This window comes from Protopterus annectens, chromosome 1.part2 (genome assembly GCF_019279795.1).
Source record: "Protopterus annectens isolate FY-2018-M chromosome 1.part2, PAN1.0, whole genome shotgun sequence".
Taxonomy (NCBI): domain Eukaryota; kingdom Metazoa; phylum Chordata; order Ceratodontiformes; family Protopteridae; genus Protopterus; species Protopterus annectens.
In genome coordinates, this window is record NC_056727.1 from 819508869 (window position 1) to 819528607 (window position 19739).

A 19739-nucleotide genomic window follows, 5' to 3' on the forward strand; every position below is an offset into this window, starting at 1 on the left:
TCTGGCCATTTGAAAAGTTGGCAACTGTAGGATTACTGGCTATTTGATTTTCTGTGGACTCTCTATATATATTCTCTTTAGATATATATATATATATATATATATATATATATATATATATATGTGTGTGTGTATATATATATATATATATATATATATATATATATATATATATACTTATATATATATATATATATATATATATATATATATATATATATATATATATATATGTGTGTGTGTGTGTGTGTGTGTGTGTGTATATATATATATATATATATATATATATATATATATATATATTTATAGATATATATATATATATATATATATATATATATATATATATATATATATATATATATATGTACATATACATCATTTGAATGTTTAGTGCTTTCACATTGTACATTCCCTATGGTAAACTGACTGTTCTGCATGATATGTTAGAGAAATCATCCCAACATCTTACAGCTCAGATGGCTTAGTGGTTAACTGCTGTGAGTATGATGTACAGGGTCATGAGTTCAAAATTGGCAAAGACTGTTTATTTTGTTGCTGGGCAGATATAGGCAGAGTGATGAAGGCACTTTAAAGTGGCTGTAAGGATGTTGTGTACGCTTTGCTCAGTGATGCTTACCAATGCACAAACAAACTCAGGACCAAACCCTGTGGGACTCCACTCATTACTGGTCAGCAGTCTGACTTGGAGTCAGCTACTTTCACACTGGGGGTTCTATCTGCGAGCCAGTTTGCAACCCACCTAGTGATATTGGGGTTGATGCCTAGCTTAGTGTATTTTCTATGATTCCTGAGTGGAGAATGGTATCAAAGGCCTTGGCCAGATCAAGGTAGGCTGTATGAACCACCTTGCATTCATGCACAGCTCTGGTGACTGACTAAACAAGTCGACCAAGTTGAGCAGGCATGATCTACCCTTCACAAAACCAAACTGTGTAGGATCCAGAGATTGGAGATTCCCTATACCTTTGTTTATAAGGTCCATGATGATGCATTCCATACCTTTGCATATCAGAGTTGTCAGGCTAATGGGGAGATAATTCCCAGGGTCTGTAGTCACTCCTGCTTTGTGGAGAGGGACAACTGTAGCAGTGCACCATTTGGTAAGGACAAAACCTGAGGTGAGGCTGTGATTGAACATGGCACACAGGTGAGGTGCCAGTTCACTCTGTAGTTCATACAGAACACAGTCAGGGATATTGTCAGGTCTCATAGAAACTGCATTCTTTGCTTTGGACAGTGCTGTTTTAACCTGTGCAGCAGTAATCCTGGGTGCCTGGCAATCTACTGGTATTGTGATTGGTACTTTGGGGGGGGGGGGTGATAGGGAGGAATTTAGCACTGAATCTGTAAACCAGTATATTGGCAATAGCTGTTGTCTCAGTATAGGAGGTACCATTGTGCAGTAGCTCAGAGCAAATCTGGTTATTGCCGTGGAGATTCTTTACATAAGTATAGAAGACTTTGCGGTTGTCTTTACTATCTGCTGCAATTCTCTTTTTATAGCTAGCTTTAGAGGATTTGATGATGGATATTAACCATTTATTGAGGCTGATAAGGGAGTTTTTCCAGTCTTGGACTTCACCTTATTCTGCATCAGTTTCCTATATATGTATATATATGTGTGTATATATATATATATATATATATATATATATATATATATTTATATATATATATATGTATGTATATATATATATATATATATATATATATATATATATATATATATATATGTATATATATATATATATGTGTTCGTAGGTAGGTACTAGTCTATCTGCCCAAAGGCATTTATAAGCCTAGCCAGAATGTGTTGGCTTTCGCTGCCCCCTTAGATTAGTTCCCTGTGCCTCTGTCCAGCACAGCCACTGAAGTGATCCCCGGGATAAACTTTCTGTTTCCCATCTACTCGTCAAGGTTTCTCTAGAAGAGTGTTAGCGAGGAGCTCTGCCTAATGTAGATTGGAATCTTGTTCCAAAGCATGGAAAGTCTTTGGTACAGGCATCTATCCCTCCAGCACATCCTATTTATTGTTGTGGCAAGGTTTAGATCCCTAGAGCACGTGGCTTGAGGGGATATGGTTTTCTTTAGGTGGAGCATGTCCATAAATTCTGGGTTGGACATGGCCTTGTATGTCAGGCAGAGATCACCTCTGAGTTGGCGGTATGCAACCGAGTACAGCTGGAGTTTTTTCAGTCGAGCTGTATAGGGCATCTGTTTGAGGCCAGTGATCCTCTTGGTGAGGTACTTATGTGGTCTTTTCAACTGTTGCAGGTAAGGTACATCCCAAATGGGGTGTTGTACTCTATGATGGGTCTGATGAGTGATGAGCAGAGGGGGCACAATGACCTCTTTTGATCTGGATGCAAACCCTTTTGTGATTAGGTGGGCCACATAAAAGGATTTTCTAACCACTTTGGCAATGTGATTATCAAAGGAGAGATTACTATCTACTTGGGTACCCAGATCCCTTATTACATCTTCCGTATTTAGAGGACTACCACCTATGTGGTAGCTTGTGGGTACTTTGTTTTTTCCGAAGGGGATGACTATGCACTTTCTGCCATTTAGCTTGACGCCATAATTTTGACACCAGGTTTCTGTCTCAGTGAGACCCTTTTGGAGAATGTCTGTGTCAGCCGGAGAGTCAATTATAGCCTCAAGTTTGTAGTCGTCTGCGAACTAGGTCAGCCATAGTCCTCCTGTGTTTGCCTGTACCTCTGAGAAGTATATGCCAAACAGGAAGGGTTGTAGGACATAAACACACATAGATACACATAGATACATCTATATATATATATATATATATATATATATATATATATATATATATATATATTCATACATACACACACACATACACATTTTCCCTACTGTTTAATGACTGTGCCTCATGATATGTTTGAATAAACATCAGACATATCTACATCTCAGATGGCTTAGTGGTAACTTGTTGTGACTATGGTGTGCAGGGTCCTTGGTTCAAGTCTTGCGATGGCTGATTATTTTGTTGCTGGGCAAAACAAGGGCTGCTGGATATGGTGTGATGAAGGCACTTTTAAGTGGGTTTGCGCTGCGGTCAGCAATTCTAATGTCCGTTTAACTATGCCTACACACAGTTAGTCTTAAAAAGTGTTTAATCTGTGTAGGCATCACTTAGCACTGCACAAACAGGCTTAGTCCTGCTTACTACTGCTTACTCCTGCTTACCCCAGTGCTAATTTCTTTAAATGAAAAGATGAAAGGGGTAATAGGAAAGTGGTGAAAAAGGAGGCACAACGAGGGTAAAACAATATGAAAGATACCTAGGGATGTGCAGGATGGATGTAGGGAAGGTCTGTAGCTGTCCATTTCTTCTACAGCAACATCTGTGCATATAGACTGAATTTGGAGGTACATTTGGACACTCAAACCCCTGAGAGAGAGGGGTGAGGACAACAATAATGTGTTGTGAAGCCAATTAGACAAGATTACATGTGTCCAGTGGGCACGTGCAAAATGGACAGCTATGTATAGGTCAAATTTTTGGGGGGGAACAGATTGAGATTTTTTTAAACTGACAGAGGGATGTTGGAGAAGGACAGTAGGTATATTTGGGGAGGTAAGTTGGGTAGGAAGACAGACAAGACAGCATACAGGGGTGGTATATGACATTTGGGGGTAAATATCTTGGATGGGGAGGGGTGTTTGGTAATCAGAAGCCCACAAGCCTCCAAATGGAAGCAGTGGGACTGAGGTCCCCACCCATGGGCAATCACCACTGTCCTTTCATGGCACCAAAGGTGGCTGTGCTGGGGGCTGAGCAGGAGGGTCAGGCTGATCCTCTAATTGCACCACGCAGCCCTCAAACTGACATAGCAGCTCTTCCAATTCCTTGCGGAGCTCACTACGCACCAGACCATGGACCTAGCTTTGGGTGACAGGATCCTGTATGTGCCCGTGTCCAGGGGGAGCAAGCCCCATCCCCTGAGGCAGTTCTAACCAAAGGTGGTGCAGGACCAGTGGACAAGGAGGTCCAGGGGTGGGTCCAAGATGTACTGGGGCCCAGTGCCATGGCCAGGAGAGGCAGATCCGCTGGGATCAGCCTTCTCTGACTTGCTATGGTGTTGCAGTTTTAGAACATATGTTGGTTAGTAATAGTAAACACATTTCAGGATTAGTTATAACAGCATGCATGAGAATTCCCATTAACCCAAAATAACAGATTTGGAACATTTGCATAGCAAACAGAACACATGTGTATATGGAACCACAGGAGGCATTATACTGGCATGCAGGTTACATTGATAGCAACAGGCCACCAATGATAGCATTTGAATAGGGAACATTAATTGTAATACATTTCAACATTTGTTGAACAACAGGACACATGTCTCAACAGTAGGTTTGGTGGAAAACATACCCATTCATTTATGTGTTTAGATTATCGGTGAAGATAAGGTGGGGGAGAGAGAGCGATGTCAGTTAAATGTAGATTCTTGCAGTGGTCACAGCTTTAATGATCATTGCTCTACTCATTACTCTACAGGTATTATTATAACAACTATGGCCTTGGGTCGGGTAGTGGTATGTTTATACACAGCATAATTACAGCCTTCGTATAGCTAATTTATACTTTCTCTTACCTGGAAGACCTGTGGAGGGAATGTTTGTTAATACTACATGACTGTTTCTACACATTTTCACAAAATCTTATTTGAAATTATGCATACAGCTTACTACCACTCCCGGGATTTGAACCGTGTCTGTTTCTGCTAAAAATATGTGTTTCATCAGTGGGAGCTATTGAGAAACTGCTGTGTCTTCTTTGAATGATTTCTTTCTCATTCACTCTTTGTTGTATGATCTAATCTTGTAATTACAACATTCTTATATATACATATCTATACATACCTTTCATATAGCACAGTGTGGAAAACAGTGGTTAACACAACATTACTATTCAGATATGATATCTTGGTGTGTGACATTTGTGATATTGGTTAATCTTATGTATTATACAGGCACTAACTTTGTCAGATGGAACTTGGTTGTTTAATGCTTTCAGAGCTATAGCTGCTATGCATAACCTGTACACATTTCCAAATCATACCATACCAGAGTAAACACAACCAGTCCAGAGTTTTGACTTTGACAGGCACTTACATTTTTATTAATATATGACCTATATGAGACTATTACTGTAATATTGTCTGCTTTATTCAGTAGAAACCATACCCATTTGTAATAATGCCAGGTGATATTCAACTCCTTTATATATATATTTGGTATGAATACTACAAGCTAGATTGTTATTCACCAGCCTCGCGACACAGCCTTTACAATCTGCTGGCATGGGCTTCCTGGTTCACAACCCACTCAGCTGAAGCTGTAATGAAGACAGAGAAACATTTATACATACCTATCCATCACATACATAGGCCAGACTTTGGTAAACAGTTATTGCTATGAATACTTACACACTGCTAGAACATCACCCCTCTGTCATGTTTCTTGGACCCACTGTTCTAAGAGCTCTCTCCTCTTCTGCTTCAAGTTGGCATAGTGGTGCCGGACATGCTCACCAATCCGAGGGATACCAGTCGTACTGGTGAGATCACGATTGAGATTTTCCCAGGCTTTCGTATTGTATTGGGAGACCTGGTACTGGTCCTGCATCAGTCTCATGTAATTTTTTTTACAAGGAGTCCTACCATGAACTAGGACTCCTGTATGTCCCAGCGCTGTGCCCGAAAGTGCATGCCTTCTTCTACACCAGCCATACTGCCTACAGTGGGGAGCTACATCCAGTTATGAGCTGTATTCCTGCCTGTGAGGTTTAATATGGCCGATTTCCCACACTTTGCCGTGATTGGACAGTTTTGAATATGCTGAGCTAAGCTAAGCTTTGGGCAAACCTGCTTAGCTAAGGTTGGCAGTACTTAATGGGGTAGATTCAGCACTGCCTATCAATGGGCAAATCCACTTAGCTGGGCTACTCATTGCTTACCATTCATATTTACACAATGCTAACACCCAGTCAGCATAGCTGTGCAATGCTTAGCATAGCTTATGTTTTATTTTATGGACCACCACCTGTATGGGATTGATTCATCATTCCTGACATATTATACATTTGTTTATTTTCCCTGACATCCCCCAATATGCTTTCATTACATGTATTCTTATGTGACTATACTGTATGGGGAACTTGTGTTTATATGAGGGTTTCACAACTTTATTACAATGACACCTCACATCTGGGCTGAATACACTACTCTAGTTGAGAAATATAAGTTACTTCCTACAGAAATATGCAATGAAATTAAAATTGTAATGATATCACATACAAAATGGATATGGCTTTGGTGAGGCTTGAACTGTGAATGACTACATGTTGCGAGGCGTATGCTCTAACCACTACACTATTGCACTTACTGCTTATGTTGGATATCTATTGCTATTTAACTTCTCGTGCTGTTTAAGGTGGGCTAAGCATAGCTAAGCAATGGGCACACCCACGCAGCTACGCTTAAACTTTATTGCAGATGTGAAAATAAAAAAGATTTATTTGTTGGGGGCTGTGCTTTGCAAATGTTGATGACATATAACTTTTCACAGTATGTCCGGATTTTTGCCTTATATTCTTTTTCTGCTTTTCATAAACTTGCGGCTCTCTGGCAGATCATTACAGACTGAAGTTTGACAATAATGACAGACATTTGTGTTTTATACTTCATACCCTTCAGAAAATTAATGCTAATGCAAAACCTGTTATTCTGTCAACTTTCTATAAGTTTGTAATAGTAAATATTTCACAGTTATCCCTTATGGCTTTGTCTAGATTTCTTTCTCTAACGGGTTGAGAGGTGTGCGTTTTAGACTTCATATTCTTCACAATATGCATGCTAATGCAAAACCTGTTAGTTTGTAATAGCAATGTTTAGCAGTTGCCCCTTATGGCTTTGTCCAGATTTCTTATATTAACAGGTTGAGAGGTATAATGAGCGATCTCACTCTTTTTAATTTGCCGTATGGCAATTCTAGTGTGCAGGGGACGTGTGTATTGTGAGAGCACTGCTATAAAACATGCCCCCTGCACTCGTACACATCCCTGTGTACGTATTACAGCATGGCAGCGTGCCTTCATACGTATGCATGGCGCTCTGCCGTGCGGAATGGGAATGGTCCCTTCCGTACAGGAATAAGTTATTCCTGCACAGACATTTGCTGAATCCAGGGGTATGTGTTTAAGAATGAATGACTGGACAAGTCTATTCATTTGCTTTTAATACTTTTTAACCAATCTTGTGTATCAATTAAGTAGGAGGTCACATTTGGATATTTAAGCACCTTCATACTTCTTGCTTTTATTCTAATAAAGTCCAAAAATCCGGACAAAAGCAATAAATGAGTGTATTTAATAAACACCATTTTGGTAGCAGCTCATTCCTGTTTTCTAGTTTGTGATCTTAATGTTGACAAGTTGAAAAGAAACACCACAAAAACAGGAAAAGAGCGAATATCAAAAATCAATCTTCCCCTTTAAAATTATTTTTCGGGGGGTGGGGTAAATCCCCCTGCAACCTCCACATCCCCAAACATATATATATAAACTGTGAGATTGCCATACCTCACAGAAAAGGGAATATTCTGAAAAATGGCACCTTGGACTTTATTCAGTTCCCATAATTCTGGACTCACTCTAGTGGGTCCAGATGTTTCAAATGGTTATCTGACATCTTTCAAAACCTGCTACATTCTTTCAGTGCAGTTCCAGAAAGGCATCAGCCACCAATGCTCAAGACTGCAATCCCCAAGACACTGGTAAACCTTTTGCAGATAAAATATTTGTTGCACAAAATGTCATTAAGTAACCACTAATGCCAGGCTATGAAGGCCATAATCAAGCCAGGTATCTTGTCATAGAAGACTAAAAAAAATGGCCAGTTAGTTACAATAAATCATATTTCCTCAAATATATGAGTGCTCTTTCTGTTAGAAAAATACTGAGTACACCCATGAGCACATATATGAGCTGCCGAGACAATCTGCTCATTGCCTGCCAACATAAATGCAGATCATTGATTTGATCATAACTCATCTATTTGTTCAAGCACTACACATACTGGTGTCGAGAATTATTGTCAACAGCTTACCAGTAGCTGCTCAGACTATCTGAGCTTATAAGAGTTGTTGAAGCATAATGACTGAAGCTTCAGTTGTTTGTGTCATTTTTGTTCATTTCACTGTAATGTTCATATATGTTTGGATGGGTCTTCTTCCGTAGACCAAATTTACATTTACCCAGATTGCAGATTCCGGAGATGTCAACACCAAACTTTCAATAAACTAAACCTGAACATCACTAATTTTTTTTTTTTTTTTTTTTACAGGGAACGGAGACACTAGGCCAACATGGGGAAGTTTGCCCTTTCCCCACTTAGTGCAATCCCAGTGTCCATATATTAAGTTAGGGGGGTGTGGGTTTGACATAGTTTGGTGTGTTGTTTTGCTAAATGTTGGCCAAGTGTTTTCTCTCCCTGTTAGAAACTTCAGTAATGTGAAGGTGTGGTTTATTTCAATTTCAGTATTGTTGTCTCAGTAATCGGTAATCTGCCATTTGGGTAAGTGTAAATCCAGTCTACCAAATTAGACCCATCCAGGTATATATGAGCATTACCATGAAATGAACGAAAGTAACACAAACAACTGAAGCTTCAGCCATTTTCAAGGTGATAAAGTGGTACCATTATTTAAACTGAACTCCATCATCCCCATCATGTAAACATATGACCAATTTGGTTTAAAAGTGTCTTCAAACAAAAGGCCAAGAAACATCTCAGAGAAGGCCTACACTGAAGGTTCTAAGGGAACTGACAAATCCATCACCACGTTCCTCTATCATTTATCTATTTATTGACATTTGCTAACTGGGTTGGTCCAGCTGGGCAAGGGTCCCATTTTCAATAGAGACCAGAGGAGAAAAGTTCCAGTTACAAAACAATTATGGATTACATAGGTAACAAAAATAAAAAGTAACATAACCAAGTTCCACTCCAAAACATATTAGTACAAATTTGAATCAAGCGTATTTAGATTACCTAAGAGAATAGTCTCAAATAAATAAGTATATGAGCTAGTTTTTTTTTATATATGTACAGACAAGTTATATACACGTGATCAAACAAGTTATATACAAGTGATCAGATTTCTTGCCTAGGCTTCCTAGGAATTCTATCATGATACATACATAAACTTCTCCCTAGTAAATTAGCATTGATAAACATCTTCATGATCAGAGTTCAGATCTACTGTCTAGAAAATAGTATTGGTATCTATGCCAGAAAAAATCAGGCCACAGAACTAAGCAATAACTGTCAATGTGTTTATATACACCACTTCTCTCAAGGGAGACTGGAATGCAGATAGAGAGTTCTCAAGATGCTCATTATCACACAGAAAATACCACCTCTCAGTAAACAGCTCACCTGTAGCATCAGCCAAAGTACTGCTTAAAACTATTTGTTAATTTCCAGCATAACTGTTTCCAATACACCAAATCTTCATTATGAACACTGTTCATACCCACTTAATTTAGTTGGCTTTACAGATTATGCACAGGACAGAGCAGCCTGAATTTGGTTGTATATGCCACCTACTGGCTATTCTGTACTGAGGCAGCACCACTAGGCACCATTAATTCAGCACACTAAGAAATCCACACAATTATCACTGTGTAATGCTGTTTACTGTGTTATGCACTGGATTGTTTGAATCATGACATGGTGTGTCTGGTTAGATAAAAGTTCACAATCAAAAGAATACAGCTAGAGTATAGCTGCGTGTTTCTGGTATAAAATTAGTCTCACCTCACCAAAATATACTACATGGCATGTATTTTTCTTAGTATGAAACTAATCAGTTTTCTTAATGTTATACATTTTAAGACTTTAATCCATGAATGGCTGTCACATTTAGATAATTTCCTACTGCTGAAAGCCAGTCTATGTCAGTGCAAATGCAGAATTCTATTTAACCACCTCATAATATCGTACAGCTATCAGGACAACCCCCCCCCCAACGTGCACACACACACACACACACACACACACACACACAGACATTTTTTCAACTGTCAAAAATATAGTAAAGTGTTACTCTAGTCAGTTCAGTTAAAAATTTGAAATATTTATTGTACATTTCTATTAAAGAAACAAATACTCATGCAGTACATACCTGTCCAGTATGTTCTGTCTCATCCTTATTAATAAGGTACATCAGGAAAAACCTGCAAGAAGAATTGATATGCTAATTAAGAAGAACTGATATGGTGATTAATGCATCTGCATTCCTGACTGCCTGCCAAGAGCTGTGAGGTATTAATAATGATGTGAGAGCTACAATGGAAATCCATTATCAGTTTTTTTTTTTCTACAAAAACGGGTTTATATCAATTTTTATTCTGACTAAGGATGTGAAGCAACTCAAAAATTAAAAGCCAAAGCTGAATTGTATTCACTTGCATTTAAAGAGCCAGTTCCTTATTGATTTCGAAAAAAAGATCTAAAGCAAATGGTGTTCATTGTAAACACAATAGATTCCCTGGATAAACAAATGGCTGGTTAATCAGAAAAAGCATACAAAATAGCATTTATAGGTTATAAATCAACTAGACTAACAGGATTTGTGTATGCCTTTTTCTAAAGAGTATGAAGTCTAACACTCAAATGTCTGTCATTATTTGGCCCAGAGGAGGCAGAAGTTTTGTTCTTCTCTGTTATCTTTTGCTAGGGCTATGACAGAAATTTGATGACCATTTAAAGAGGAGGCCGGTTAAAGAAAGACCGGATAGGAGGGAGTCTACTGTATATTCAGAATTAAAACATTTTATCTCACTGCTATCCAGGCAGTGATTATTTTGTCAAACTGTACTTGCGTGTGTGTCAAAGAAGTGGAATTCAAACTTTCCTCTTCTGAAGGGGCAAAACAATTGCACTACCATTTTCTTACATAATATGCTCCATGTGCACATTTCTCAAGGAAACAGAAATTCCCAATTTCACTATCAGTGTCATTTTTGATCATCTGTATCTTTGCACACAGCTAGTCATCACATCAATGCCCTTTTCTGAAAAAAAATGCAAAATACTCCAGGAATGATATAGAGGATTTCTTGACTATTTGAATATTAACTCCTGTCCTATTATAAAAAAGCTGAGATCTGTAGGACTGTACTACTTTTCCACACAACATGGTAATTGTTTCAGTGGTAATATAAATAACATAACAAGCCAACAGTTTTAAATGGGAAAGTGTTATATTTGTCATTATTAACTATTTAATTAAACAGTAAATGATACAAATTAGCATGTGATCAGTCAGTGATGAGAAGCTGTATTCCATCTAATAGGTAATACTTAGCCACAGGAACATGTGACTCAGACATAAATGATTATTACACCAGTCAAATTTCACCAAAAAACAATTGGTAAATACATTTACAAAAAGTTCCTATCTACCTGAAGTTCTTAGATTATGTAGTCAGCTTCAGAAAAAATCTAACATATAAATAGAAGTACTACTTCATGGCCTGCAAAAGGGATCCTACTCAGCCGTAAAAAGTTAAAATATTCTCTCAACAGTTTGCTAATTTCTTTCCATTCAAAATAAAATCAATTGAAGGTGTATTTTCTTTGCAATGATGTTTTTATTTCACATTACCAGAATGTTCAAGGGATGAACAAATATATAGTGCAGAAAATGTAATAGTGTAATGACATTCAAGACCAGAAGCTTAATCAAGGGACAGAAAAATGCTAAAAAATACAAGGGGTGGTAGAAAGCTAACAAATCTGAAGGACTGTTGAAAGCTAAGAAATATAAACATAAATATAAGAGGTGGAATAGATAGTTATGAAATACAGGGAACAGTACAAAGCTAACAAACACAATGAGCATTAGAAATATTACAAATGCAAGGGACTATAGAAAGCTAACAGACAGGAGCTGGTATAAATCTAACAAATACAACAGACAGTAGAAAAATTATCAAATGCAAGGGAGGGTAGGAAGGTGACAAGTACAAGCAACTGTAGAAAACTAATAAAACCACGAAAGGTGCACTGAAAGCGACCCAATAAAGCCACGGACGAAGGCAACCAGTATATGTAATGTTTTATTAAAGAAAAATTCACACTAAAAACACTCCATCTCCATTAACGCTGTTTGAAAATCCACTTTCGTTTCATCACACTTCATCAGATGTGGGTTAGAGTGAAAGACAGCCCTTTTATATACAATCAAACCTTTCTTTCCTTTTTCTTCTTCGAGTAGATTCTTTTTTGCTTTGACGGAACTTCTCGGAGATCATCTAGCCGTATGTAAAACGATGCTGTTCAATAGTAAAAACCTTCACATACAGAACTTTTACGTGGGCTCTGGTTACCAAACTCCTAAGCTGAAGGAAAACTTGCCAGCTACAGAAGTTGGTAGCCCATTCTCCTCTGCTGGTTCTGTTAAAGTTGGTAGCCTGTTTTCCTCTGCTGGTTCCATTAATTTCAAATTAACGGAACCAGCAGAGGAGAACGGGCTACCAACTTCTGTAGCTTAGGAGCTTGGTAACCAGAGCCCATGTAAAAGTTCTGTATGTGAAGGTTTTTACTATTGAACAGCATCGTTTTACATATGGCTAGACGATCTCCGAGAAGTTCCGTCAAAGCGAAAAATAATCTACTCGAAGAAGACTGAGGAAAGAAAGGTTTGATTGTATATGAAAGGGCTGTCTTTCACTCTAACCCACATCTGATGAAGTGTGATGAAACGAAAACGGATTTTCAAACAGCGTTAATGGAGATGGAGTGTTTTTAGTGTGAATTTTTCTTTAATAAAACGTTACATATACTGGTTGCCTTCATCCGTGGTTTTATTGGGTCACTTTCAGTGCACCTTCCGTGGTTTTATTGGATTCGCATTGTGTACTTTTGCCTGCACTTGGATTTTAACTGTAGAAAACTAACCAATGCAAGTGATCAAAAACACTAGCAAGAACCTAAGAAATACTCAGTCTATGTCATAGCTTCCTAAAACAGAAAAGTATTAAGAGGTAAGTTAATAGGTACTGCAAATTTAGGACACACTATGGACAAACACAATCTTCAAAGAATGGATTAAAGGTTCTATTAGCAATTGAAATGTAAAAAGTGTGCAGGAAACTGTAAACTATTGCAAACTACTTGGTGGTGTTTGTCCATCATTTTAAAGCTCATGCAGTAAATTCTGTAGATGCAGACTGCTATGATATGCCTGGTCTTTAAACATAAATGAAATACTGATTTTTAACAAACCAGCTGTGTATGTCAATACTTTAGATACAGCTTGCTGCATTAATACACAGAGTGCAATGACACTTCAAACAGATAGGGACACTGATTTATTTTTTCTGCAAGGAAATTAAATGCTAGGCTCACATCTTAATGGTTCATGTGACTTCTAGTTAACTTAAATCATGGAACTATAACCTGAAAAAGGCCAAACTTTTCCATCAGATTTCCACTTTTCAGTCTCAGGCAGCTGGCACAAAACTCAAACCCTCTTACTACACTGCTTTTATGTTATGTTCACAGTGCCAACTGGTAACATAGAGAGCCATCTGTTTTTCATTGCACAAAGTTCTTTGTGGCCATATTATCTGTTGTCAGCCTTTGCACATGAAGACTGAGTCTTAATGCATAGTGAATAAAGCTGTGTTTTGGAGTACACACTGATAGCTGAATTCCTAAATCATACTACATGGGTTTAATACAGGGAGAATATTGAAGTTACTAACTTTTATGCATACATAAGGAATGATTGATGCAAAACACCATATACTGATGGATGTGTACTTTTACAACTGAAGTGAATTAAGTGGAGCAAATTAAAAGATGAATACCGTGAAGGATCTGTTTCCATTTTTTTAGGCCGGTGGAATGGGCGATGACTTTTGTCTATTCTATTGTACTGCAATTTAGTATACTGCAGTGTTTAAGATGGCATGATGGAACCCTATGGATGCCTACATAGGGACTCAGTCACTTTTATACCTTATAAATAATTGAAGAAAGTGTCATGATGTGGTATTTTGGAAACTTGGTACCTCAAAATGTTAGTCTAATTCCCCCCAAAAGCATCTCCTTTCTGCAGCATCTAACCTCACATCATACCACAGTCTTTATACAAAATGGACCAGAGGCACCAAAGTGTTTACAGTGCAGAGCTCCTGGTTCATGTGGACTATATACTCATGGTACTTGTAAGGCTCTTCCAACCCAGTTTTATTAAGTGGTTTGAGTTTAGAAGTTATTGCCCCTGACCTCTTGTACTAGTCTGATGGGTAACTATATTGCTGTCTCTGTGTGTTTTTATGCGCTGACATGACAATGGTTAAGAGAAACAGTCTCCTTGTAATATGCATAGTCTTTTCCCCTTGCATTCTGAACAGCAGGCCTACTTAAATCATACATTAGGCATGACAAAAGTGGAGTAGCAGGCTGATCACAGTGTTGATGCAGTTATGCCTCACCCAATGTTTGATAAAAGTGTGAAGAAAGTAAAGTCTCTGAGGTAAGTGTATTTACTAGAATTAGGTACTATCCAAAAGAAGATGGGCAGCTTAGAAGGAAAATGCAGTAAGTTGACTTCTCAAGTGCCATGTGATGATCACTGACTCTGTATTTTGATGCAACAACTTTCTTACTATGGACCAATTCTAACATTATAAACTCCTCGCTAGCCGATTGTTCCAGAGAATGGAAAGCAATCAGTCACATATGTAAAATATGTACCTAGATAAATGTTTGCATTAATATGTTTATTATTCTATAATTGGTACATCAGCAAAACATTTCATCATTATGTATCATTTACTCTATTTATGGTTTATTCACTGCTATGTAAATCATTGTTATTTGTATAATACATCTGCTTACATTACCTCTGGAGCTTTTCTTCCATTAATACAACTAAAAAGGGGCCTTTTGCTTTGTGGCCCAGTCAGCATACCAATTTAACAAAGGAAATTAAACAGCTGGATAGATGGATGGACAGAGAGATAGATAGATGGATGGACAGTTAGATAGATGGATGGATGGACAGATAGATGGATGGATAGACAGATAGATGGATGGATGGACAGATAGATGGATGGACAGATAGATAGATGGACGGACAGATAGATAGATGGACAGATAGATAGATGGACAGACAGACAGATAGACAGACAGATAGATACACATACAGATCACTTGGAATAACTTCTGAAGAAGTTGAATTAAAAACACACACACACACACACACACACACACACACACACACACACACACACACACACACACACACACACACACACACACACACTGAAAGCCTTCTGACACACACACAGAAAACCTTCTGTTTGGCCTTTGTTAGAATCAGAAGTATGAATGGTAAATATTAGCTCTTTTACAATTTGAACTCAAGCCTTTTGAGAAGTCGGTTACCCAACTGCCTGAAAAGAAATGCAAATTAGAAGAAAGTACAGTTGTGCAAGTAAACTTACTATAATAGCAGATGTTCTAATAAACAACTGGTGCAATAGCCTAACCGATTTGGGCTATATCCTGACAAGAAAAAGACCAACTGGTCAGCTTATCAAAGCTAAATAGCAGCTTCCATGTGCTCCAACTTCCAGGAGCATGAGCACAGCTCTATTTAAAAAACAGAGTGCCAAAAGCTATAGAACTTTCTTGCCCCAAGCAGAGAACAACAGGTCATAAAGGAAAAATTCTGGGAAATGTAAAACAAGAGTAACTGTATACAGAAGGGAATATCCATCATCCCACAGTCAATACAAAAGCAACAACTAAAGAAAGGGGTGGAAGGCTGGGATGGCTACTTCATCAGGGATCTAGTAGAACATCTACTGTTATGGTAAATTTACTTGTTCACCTGAACTATGTTCAACATTATATCACTGCTGTAGTAGCCTAAGCTATTCAGGTAGATTACCACATTTGAGACTGTAAGAAGGGAGGAAGAAATAAACTAAGAATCCAGGAGCCTGTGGAGAATGGTCTCTGCAAAAGTCTGTTCTGGACTTGGAAAACTAATCTATTTCTTAATGTTTTTTTATAAGGTATGTACAGAGAACCAAGTTTCTGCCTCTAGAATACTTCTAGAGTCCATTCCTTTTCAGGAAAGCCCTCTTGGAATGGGCCCGAACCCTGCCTGGTAGGGGCTTGTTATGGTGAAAATAGCAAAAAAAAAAAAAAGAGTATAAGACAGCGGCAGCTAGAATTTAAATTGGGGAGTAGGGGAGCTGCAGGAAGCAAGTGAATGGTTGGGGCTAATGGGAATGAGGACGGGTTCTTTTACAGCATGCCTATGACCATTACCTATAAGGGTGGCCACAGTGGTGTAGCGGTTAGCATTGTCACCTCACAGCAAGAGGTTCACCGGTTTGATCCTCGGCTGGGGTACCATCTGTGTGGAGTCTGCATGTCCCCCCTGTGGTTGCGTGGGTTTCCTCTGGGTGCTCCGGTTTCCTCCCACATCCCAAAGACATACTGTAGGTGGATTGGACACTCTAAATTGGCCTTAGGAGTAAGTGCATGCATATGTGTGTCTTCCGTGGAAGGTTGTGCGCCGGGCTAGCAACTCAACACTGTAAAAACTCTACTGCCAATCATGAGTGGACAAGTGATCTGCTGTGGTGACCCCTAATCAGGAAAAGCCAGAAGAAGAAGAAGAATGGCCATTACCTATAAACAAACAACATATGTGGCCATTCATTTTCTACTACAGAGTGCTTCAGTATATGCCTACTCATTATTGCCTCTCTATTAACTATATACACATCAGATGTCTGAGACCAGTCTTCGGTGAAATGAAGCCATAAACAAAGGACTTAATGGGGTTTACTATTATGTACTCGACTCACAGCTAGTCGAATTTGCATATGCTCGAAACCATTCCACAAAAGCCAAAATGCAAAATTCTGGTATTCTTGACACAGACACTGAGCATCATAACTCCGTATTGCTCTGGACCCTGGAAATACCATTACCATGGGTCTAGAAGGGGGCAAGGTTGGATAGTCGGTAATGTCGGTTTTTGACATTGTAATATTCACCAAGTGGGACTCGCCAAGGTAGATTTGACTGCCTGTGAGTCAAATACATGATAGTAAACCAGTTCATGGGGCCCTCTGTGGCACATTAGTCCCCCTTTCACTTCCCCAGCACCTCTCCCAAAAATGTTCTTAGGTTCATAGGTTGATACTAGGCTATCTGCCCTAGGCATTTATAAGCCTAGCCAGAGTGTGTTTGGCTTTCACCTCCCTTTTAGATTAGTTAAGGTCACAGAGCATAGCCCTTTTAAAGTTAGTTTACTGTGCCTCTGTCTAGCAAGGACATAGAAGAGATCCCAGGGGTAAACTTACGATCCCCCATCCATTCGTCAAGATTTCTCTTGAAAAGGGTCAGTGAGGGGCTCTGCCTAACATGGACTGGGATCCTGTTCCAGAGTGAGGGGAGCCTTTGGGATATGAATCTGTCCCTCCAGCATGTCCTATTTATTGCCATGCTGAGGTTTAAGTCCCTGGAGCGTGTAGCTCTAAGGGATTTGGATTTCCTGAGGTGGAGCATGTCCATTAATTCTGTGTTGGACATGGCTTTATATGTCAGGCATAGGTCGCCTCTGAGTAGGCGGTAAGAAACTGAGTAGAGCTGGAGTTTCTTTAGCCGAACTGCATAGGGCATCTGTTTGAGGCCCTTGATCCGTTTGGTGAGGTACTTTCGGTGTCTCTCCAGTTGCTGCAGGTGTCGGGTAAGGTACATTCCAAAGGAGGCATTGTATTCAATTATGGGCCTGATGAGATAGATGTGAACCCTTTTGTGATAAGGTGGGCTATATAGAAGGTCTTTCCTCACCCTGGTCCCACACTATTCAGACAGATGACTTATTTGTTGCTTTTTCACACTTTGTCTTACTTTTTTACTCCTTCCCATGCTTTTAATGAATCCTAATGGGTCAAAACTCTGAAGAATGTAACTGATTTAAGCCAGGTCCCAAGAATTCATAGAGTTCTAGATGTTCTGAGGTGCACCTCAGATTTTTTTAATAAGCTTTCAATTTAATGGTGGTCTGAACAAAAATTCACGAATAAGAGGCGGTGCCAAGGTGAAGAGGGATAAAGCTCTAACAATGGCTCAAGCAACCCTTTTTCAAATAGCAGCTCAAGCATCTGTGGTGCTGGCAGGGAGGGATGGAAGTGCTTATCCTGGGGGGTGAGGGAAGCATTTGCCTAGGCACTACCTGCAGGGAGGCATGGTCCACATAGGAGAGAAGTCCTGAGACATACCAAGGTGAATACAAGGGACAGATGATAGTAGGTCATAAAATAAAAAAAAATCCTTCCAGCATGAAGCAGGATATGTAGCCAAGAAGTCTTGATCTTATCACCAACCCTGACCCTTACTGGAGTAAGTCCATGGAGGGCAGGAGGGACTGGTAAATCTGGCAAATGACAAATAGCACTGGGATTACCTAATGGTCCGCTGTAGGACTGGGAAGAAATCCTTCCAGCATGCAGCATGATGGGGAGCTGGGATGCCCTGATCTCCTTGTCAGCCCTTATCATTACTGGAGTAAGTCTAGGATTCAGTATACTTGGAGAATGAGGAAGGACACCGGGATTCCCTGATGGCCAACTGCAGGAGGGGAAAAAATTCATCTGCAAGGAAAGAAATTCTGTCTTAGTTTACAAGGAAACATTAACTGTGACTAAAGCTTATTGTTCAATGCTAACAAAATAGTAGTTCCCCAATAAACTGAGAAGACAAAAGCAAGGATGTATAAATCCTGTCTGTGAATAGTACCTGCCTTCTTATGTCTCCAGAAAGGAATACTTACTTTCTGTATACCTCTGTGGTGTTAGACTGGATAAAAATATTGGATGAAAATAAAAGTACAAATGACAGGGGCATATATTATTCAGATGATGATCTGGGAGAAGAAATCAAAGCAAATGGAAAAATCCATGTAGACAGGGAGTACACTGGCACTGTACTCTGAGTGAACCTTAATCAAAAACTCAACCACAGAACCAAGAGCTTTTAGATCGCAAGACTACTCAGTGTAATTCACTGCCAATGATCATCTGCTGTCAAAAACAGCCTGCCCAGATCACCACTGACAGGAATTTACTGATTAGAAGTGTGCTGTGTGACTGTAATGCAAAGTGAAAATGATTATGGCTAACTTGCTACATTTAGATACCTTGCATCTCCTCTCCCACACTCACACTAATCAATTACAGCCACGTTATTGAATATATGCACCTTACATATGTGGCAATATTAAAAACAACCACAGCTGATGCCACACAAAACTGACTCTACTTCTGCAAAGCCAGCATAACGACTGCTTAACTTGAACAAATGATGACAGTGACAGTTTTTTTCATCCACAGACAAACCCTGTAGAATTGGGCTTCTCAGCTCACTGCTGTCAGAATAAATTGTACAACACATTACACCCCCTCCTCTCCCCATACATCTCAACCTTTATTCTCATGAATCGAAAAAAAAAACTAAAAAGTAATGGTGTACACAGGACCCAAATCAGTGACAGTTATTGCATTTATATATTTTTAAAGTTACTAGAATAACAGGTTTTGCATCAGCATGTGCTTTAAAGGCTATTAACTCTGAAAACCA

General features: G+C 39.0%; 1 protein-coding gene across 1 annotated transcript in view; it reads right to left on the reverse strand.

The window, feature by feature from the left end:
• Positions 1-19739, reverse strand: part of RYR2 (ryanodine receptor 2) — a 6224161-nt gene that overhangs the window by 88803 nt on the left and 6115619 nt on the right. The window contains exon 104 of the mRNA XM_044059048.1: positions 10243-10294. Within this exon, the coding sequence (XP_043914983.1) occupies positions 10243-10294 (52 nt within the window). The remainder of the gene's footprint in view (positions 1-10242; positions 10295-19739) is intronic.